At 47.1% G+C, this 7,110-nt stretch overlaps 1 protein-coding gene across 1 annotated transcript; it reads left to right on the top strand.

Annotated features, from left to right (window-relative positions):
• Window positions 1-5,409: 5,409 nt before the first annotated feature.
• LOC122739604 (zinc finger protein 665-like) lies at window positions 5,410-7,110 on the top strand. The gene is made up of 2 exons (XM_043981274.1): window positions 5,410-5,543; window positions 5,663-7,110. The coding sequence occupies exons 1-2, from the start codon at window positions 5,510-5,512 to the stop codon at window positions 7,108-7,110; spliced, it is 1,482 nt and encodes a 493-aa protein (XP_043837209.1). The 5' UTR covers window positions 5,410-5,509.

Genomic DNA, 7,110 nt, shown 5'->3' with positions numbered 1-7,110 from the left:
TACCTGTGTGCCTGTGTACGGCGGTAGAAGTGAGTTTGCGTGTGTGTGTGTGTGTGTGAGAGAGAGAGAGAGAGATTGAGAGAAAGAGAGAAAGAGAGAGAGAAAGGGATGGGGAGAGAGAAAAAGAGAGAGGGGGGGGAGAGGGAGAGAGGGAGAGAGAGCGCATGCGCAGGGCCGTGGTGCCAGGAAAAATCCTTTGGGATCTAGGGCGTGGGGATTGCCGAGCGGGGGTGAGCGCGGGGGAGGGGGCCTGGGTTTGGGAAAGGCGCAATGGTGGGTTTGGAAGGCTGCGTCCGCGGTGATGCAGGGCAGTGTGAGGCAGCTGCGTCTCGCCAAAGTTGTGTTGTGTGTGGCGAGCTGGGGCGTGCGGTTCAGTGAAATGGGAGCTGGGCAGAAGGGCGTTTGTCAGGAAGCCCCTGGGCGTGAAGCAGGGCATGAGGGTGGGCGAAGCAAGGCAGAGGTGGTGGCGGGTTTGCGTGTGGGGCTGTGGAGGGAGCCCTGGGGGCCTGCTGGGGCTAGTGGGAGGGGAGCACTTGGCTGTGTACAATGGCCCAGCACTGGGGGTTCTGGAGCGCGTCCAAAATGCCTTGCAGGCAGTACAAAGGCTGGAGGATGTTTGGCTGGGCCAGGAGCTGGAGGAGCTGGGCAAGGGTGGAGAGGTCGGCCAGGCTGTGGTAGGCGAGGCTGTGGCTGGTGGGCGAGGACGGCGGCGCAGCCTCCAGGGCGGCCAGGACGTCGTCTTCGCACGGGGGAGCCTGGAACAGGGTGCCCTGGTGGTCGAGCTCCCGCAGGCGGCGGAAGAGGAGCCCCGGCTGGGCCTGGGCCAGCCAGCTGCGAGCCTGGTCCAGCAGGCAGAGCGCCGAGTCGGCGCTGGCCCCCGGCAGCTCGTGGGCCAGGCTGTCGCCCAGGCTGAGCAGAGAGCTGTGCATCAGCTCCAAGTCCAGCTCGAGGACAGGGGCCCAGAGGTGGAGCAGAAGTTGCTGGGCGCGGGGGCCGTCCCCCACTCGCAGCCAGGCCTCCCAGGCCCAGGCGTCGTGCAGCAGCTGAGTGGCCATGGCGGGCAACTCGTGCTGGAGCTGGGCCAGCCGAGCACAGAGGTCGAGGAAGCCTGCGTCGAAGAGCGACGTCAGCGCCTCCAGCAGCTCCTCGCATAAGGCTTCGAGGATCGGCATGGCTGGTCGGCACTCGCGGCTTGGGGCAGGGCGACGCGCGAGGGCCTCAAGGTGGACCGCCCCCGGCAAGAGCACGAGGGCTCCTGGCCTTGGCCCTGCTCTGCCCTGAGGAGCAGAGAGCCGAGGCCCAGGGGCTGTGCCTGTGCCTGTGCCTGTGCCTGGATGGGTGGAGAGAGCTTAGCTAGGGAAAGGGGCTGGCTGGGAGCCCAGCACAGTCCTCTGGGACGCAGAAGCCCGAGGCCTTGCGATGGGCGACCGTCCACCGTCAAGAGGCTCAGAGAGCCAACGGGCCACGTGGGCAGGGCGACGAGGGGCCGAGCCAGAAAGCCTGGCAGCCAGCCAGAGGCCTCCTGACGGAAGGCAACTCGAGGCGAGGCCAGGAGCAGCGAGGCTGGACGCCGGAAAGGTCCACCAGGCTGAGGGAGGGATGGAGGCAGCGGGGCGCCTTCCCTTCCGACGCTCAGCACAGGGACCCTGTCAGGTCCGGCCACCAGCTCTCTGCGCCCTTATATAGACTGGCTGCCCGGCCTGGGCGGAGTCACAGTCCGCAGTGGCCGGCAGGGGGAGGGCCAGGGGCAAGAGACAGCCAATCGCGCTACTAGTGGGGCGGGACTCCCCCTCCCCCTCTGCACCCTACCAGAGCCCCACTCTAAAGGAAGAAGAAGCGAGTTCAGGAGCTGAGCAGAATCCTGGCAAGATGGCAGACGAGCCACCTCTGGAAAAGACTGAAGCAGCCCACAACGGAAGACGCCTTTTGCTCAGCAGTCCACGGAACGCACGGCAAAACGGCCTGGACACGAGCAGACCCAGGAGAAAGAAGATTGCCCTCCGGCAAAGCAACCGTGTGTGCTGCTGATCCACTAAGTCCCCGAGAAGCAGTTCCTCTCGGCAGTCCAAGGATCCAAGACAATGGCAAGAGACTCGCCAATGGGAAACGTTCTCCACATTCAGAGGAAGAACGACGGGAGTCTGAATGCAGATGCGAGCATCAAGTTGTCCCTTTGGAACGGTTTTCGCCCTTTGCCCTCCGCCGTGATTTTCCCCTTGACTTGGTATTCTCCTCTGACAACGACACTGTGGCTGAGAGAGGTTTCACACCATTGTCCTTGGACATGCTAGATCAGATTGCTCGTGATCCTAAGGAGGAGGAAGGGGAACCGGGGGGCGGGCAGTGGAGGGGAGAGGAAGGAGCTAAGGACAACAGGATGGAAGTCAACCTGGTAGCAGAACGAATGCAGAAAAGTCTCTCTCGATATAACGGCGGCGATAAGTGTGGGGAAGTTGCGAGAGAGACACACACAGAAGATGATAAGGAGAGAGAGAGAGAGAGAGAGAGAGAGAGAGAGAGAGAGAGAGAGAGAGAGAGAGAGAGAGAGAGAGAGATAGAGACAGAGAGAATTAGAAAGAGATAGGGACAGAGAGAGAGAGAGACAGGGAGACAGAGAGACAGAGACAGAGACAGAGAGACTTCAAGACCCTGTCGACAAGAAATTGATGATGAATGGAAAAGAATGGCGGAAGGGAAGCCAGACAGTTATTGAGTACCTACTAAATGTCAGACATCATGCTAAATGCTAAGAGTATAAAAATACTCCCTTTCTCATTCTTAGTGCTTTCTCTCTGCTTATTATTGCAAATTTCCTGTATATGTATATGTTTAGACATGTAAATATGTATATACATACACGCATACAGGCAATTAGATATGTATGTGTACATATACATATACATGCATATATATGCATATGTTCTTTATAAGTATTTCTTTGCATGTTGTCTCCCTCATTAGAGTGGGAACTCCTTGAGAGCAGAGACTCTTTTTGTATTACCCAGTGCTTAGCACAGTTCCTGGTACATTGTAGGTGTTTAACAAATGCTTGTTGAATGAAAGACTGTCCTCAAAGAGCTCACAGTCTAATGTGGGAGGCAATATACAAACAACTATGTACAAAACACTCTTCAGATTCAATCTTCTCTCATGGCAAAGAAATCTAATTTTAAAATAATCTAACATGAAAATCTTATCTAACAATCTTCTCTCCTCATGATCCCAAATCTCTTTTCCTTCAGAAGAGTATTCTCCATTTTTTCCTCTCCAAGACCCTCACTGATTTCTTTCTTTCTTTCTTTCTTTCTTTCTTTCTTTCTTTCTTTCTTTCTTTCTTTCTTTCTTTCTTTCTTTCTTTCTTTCTTTCTTTTTGCAGGGCAATGGGGGTAAAGTGACTTGCCCAGGGTCACACACCTAGTAAGTGTCAAGTGTCTGAGGCCGGATTTGAACTTAGGTACTCCTGAATCCAGGGCCAGCGCTTTATCCACTGTGCCACCTAGCTGTTCCTTCACTGATTTCCTCATGACTCAGTTAGTGCTATGGTGTATATGGTCTCTCCCTTCTGCTATCCTACCTTGATAATGTTTGTAAAGGGCTTCACAAGTCTTATAGCACCATAGAAATGCTAGCAATCACTAAGTCCCATCACGGATGTTAACAAGTGCTATTGCTATTTGAAGAAAACCCCCATCACTTCTCTATAAACTTTCATGTCTTTCATTCCCATGTAAAATATCACACCATTGTTTTATTTGGTGAATGTTAAGTTTAAGCATTGTTGTTTCTTTGAAACATATTCTCAATAAAATATTGTGTACAATATAATGAAGAATTGTTAGCAGCACAATGTGACAAAGAGTTTAAAGTTTTAAAATACAGAACATCAGTCTCGCGGGGACAATAGATATTTTCAATGCTGCATCATTATATATTAAGTTAGAGGTGCAAACCTATTGAAATATCTTGTATTATTTAAATTTACATTACCCTAATAACTACCCTAATGTTTTGCAAAAGTAGGTGAAGGATTTCTACCAAATTCATTTTATGACACAAATATTGTGGTGATACCAAAACCAGGCAGAGCAGAAACAGAGAAAGAAAATTATAGACCAATTTCCCTAATGAATATTAATGCTAAAATCTTAAATAAGATATCAGCAAGGAGATTACAGCAAGTGATCACCAGGATAATACACTATGACCACGTGGGATTTATACCAGGAATGCAAGGCTGGTTCAACATTAGGAAAACTATTAACATAATCAACCACATCAATAAGAAAACGAACCAAAATCATATGATTATCTCAATAGATGCAGAGAAAGCTTTTGACAAAATACAGCACCCATTCCTAATAAAAAACCCTAGAGAGCTTAGGAATAGGTGGTGCTTTCCTTAAAATAGTAAGCAGTATCTACCTAAAACCATCCGCAAGCATTATATGTAATGGAGATAAGTTAGAGGCCTTCCAAATAAGATCAGGGGTGAAAGAGGGATGTCCATTATCACCTCTATTATTCAATATTGTACTAGAAATGTTAGCATTAGCAATCAGAAAAGAAAAAGGAATTAAAGGAATTAGAATAGGCAAGGAGGAAACAAAACTATCACTCTTTGCAGATGAAATTGGAAGTCTTATATGAACAAATATTGAAAACTATCTCTACCTGTAACTGGAAAATAATAAAATACTTTTATTTAAAAAAAAGAATCCTCTTCATAGGGGGGCAGCTAGGTGGCAAAGAGGATAAAGCACTGGCCCTGGATTCAGGAGGATCTGAATTCAAATCTAGCCTCAGACACTTGACACTAGATATGTCACCCTGGGCAATTAACCCTCATTGGCCTACCAAAAAAAGAAGGGGTAAACATTCCCTTCAAATTAGTAGGAGTATTTCAGGCTTTTATCAAATTAAATAGTTTTTGTCTTTGCTCTATTCTCAGTGATTAGTAGTAATGTTTTTTCACCCCAGAGTACATAGTATTTAATAATTTCTCACAAACATTTTATAAAATTTCTTACCATGACCCTTATGGCATGTAACATCCCTTCTGGTGAGGAGGAATTTCACATCCCCTTGATTACTTCTCCATAGACTCTCATACCTCAATCATCGAGCACATACTTCTCTCTGAGACTGTAGGAAGAAGCATTTCATAGTAAGACATTTCTCCAACTTTTATTATTCCAAAATGATTCTCACTTCAAATACAAAATGTTTTTTCTCAGTATTCCATTGGGTTCTTATTGGATATGGTCTCAAATGCTGAGTCTGACACACATCAAGATTAGAGGAGTTTGGGGCAAATTCCTTCTGTGCTTCAGTTTCTCTCTCTAAGTTGATGAGGGTTGGACTAGATGAATTCTGCAGTCTTTTCCAGCTCTAAATTATATTAATTTTCCTGGTTTAGGAGTTGGTGACATTCCAGGATGTGGTTGTGGATTTCACCAGGGAGGAGTGGTGCCTCTTGGACCATTGTCAGAAAGAGCTCTACAAGGAGGTCATGCTGGAGAATGTCCAGAACCTGCTTTCTGTAGGTAAGGACCTTTTCCCTCTGGTTACTCTGAGCTGCTAACATGATAGCTCATTGCTCCTAATCCTGCCAGGCATAGTGAGTTGATCCTGATTCTTCCTTCTTTGTTCCATCAAATTGCAGTGCAGATGTTGGGAAAGGAAGAGAATGGAATAAGCATTCATAATGGAATGAGCAGTCTTACTGCACATCAGAGAATACACTCTGCAGAGAAACCTTATGGATGTAATCAATGTGGAAAGACTTTCACATGGAGTTCCAGTCTTGTTGCACATCAGAGAATCCACACTGGAGAGAAACCTTATGAATGCAATCATTGTGGAAAGGCCTTCACAGAGAAATCACATCTTGCAGCACATCAGAGAATCCACACTGGAGAGAAACCTTATGAATGTAATCAGTGTGGAAAGACTTTCACACAGCATTCCAGTCTTGCTGCACATCAGAGAATCCACACTGGAGAGAAACCTTATGAATGTAAACAGTGTGGAAAGACTTTCACAAAGAGTTCTAATCTTGCTGCACATCAGAGAATCCACTCTGGAGAGAAACCTTTTGAATGTAATCAGTGTGGAAAGACTTTCACAGAGAGTTCCAGCCTTGCTAAGCATAGGAGAATCCACACTGGAGAGAAACCTTATGGATGTAATCAATGTGGACAGACTTTTGCACGGAGTTCCAGTCTTGCTGCACATCAGAGAATACACTCTGGAGAGAAACCTTATGAATGTAAACAGTGTGGAAAGACTTTCACAGTGAATTCCGGGCTTGTTGCACATCAGAGAATCCACACTGGAGAGAAACCTTTTGAATGTAATCGGTGTGGAAAGACTTTCACAAAGAGTTCTAATCTTGCTGCACATCAGAGAATACACTCTGGAGAGAAACCTTATGAATGTAAACAGTGTGGAAAGACTTTCACAGTGAATTCCGGGCTTGTTGCACATCAGAGAATCCACACTGGAGAGAAACCTTTTGAATGTAATCGGTGTGGAAAGACTTTCACAAAGAGTTCTAATCTTGCTGCACATCAGAGAATACACTCTGGAGAGAAACCTTTTGAATGTAATCAGTGTGGAAAGACTTTCACAGAGAGTTCCAGTCTTGCTAAGCATAGGAGAATCCACACTGGAGAGAAACCTTATGGATGTAATCAATGTGGACAGACTTTTGCACGGAGTTCCAGTCTTGCTGCACATCAGAGAATCCACACTGGAGAGAAATCTTTTGAATGTAATCGGTGTGGAAAGACTTTCACAAAGAGTTCTAATCTTGCTGCACATCAGAGAATACACTCTGGAGAGAAACCTTATGAATGTAAACAGTGTGGAAAGACTTTCACAGTGAATTCCGGGCTTGTTGCACATCAGAGAATCCACACTGGAGAGAAACCTTTTGAATGTAATCGGTGTGGAAAGACTTTCACAAGGAGTTCTAATCTTGCTGCACATCAGAGAATACACTCTGGAGAGAAACCTTATGAATGTAAACAGTGTGGAAAGACTTTCACAGTGAATTCCGGGCTTGTTGTATATAGTGTAAGATTTTGTACTAAACTTAATTTTTGCTAG

The sequence above is a fragment of the Dromiciops gliroides genome, chromosome 2, assembly GCF_019393635.1.
Source record: "Dromiciops gliroides isolate mDroGli1 chromosome 2, mDroGli1.pri, whole genome shotgun sequence".
Classification (NCBI taxonomy): Eukaryota; Metazoa; Chordata; class Mammalia; order Microbiotheria; family Microbiotheriidae; genus Dromiciops; species Dromiciops gliroides.
The sequence above is the reverse complement of the archived record's forward strand: the minus strand, read 5'-3'. Positions and strand labels throughout refer to the sequence as shown.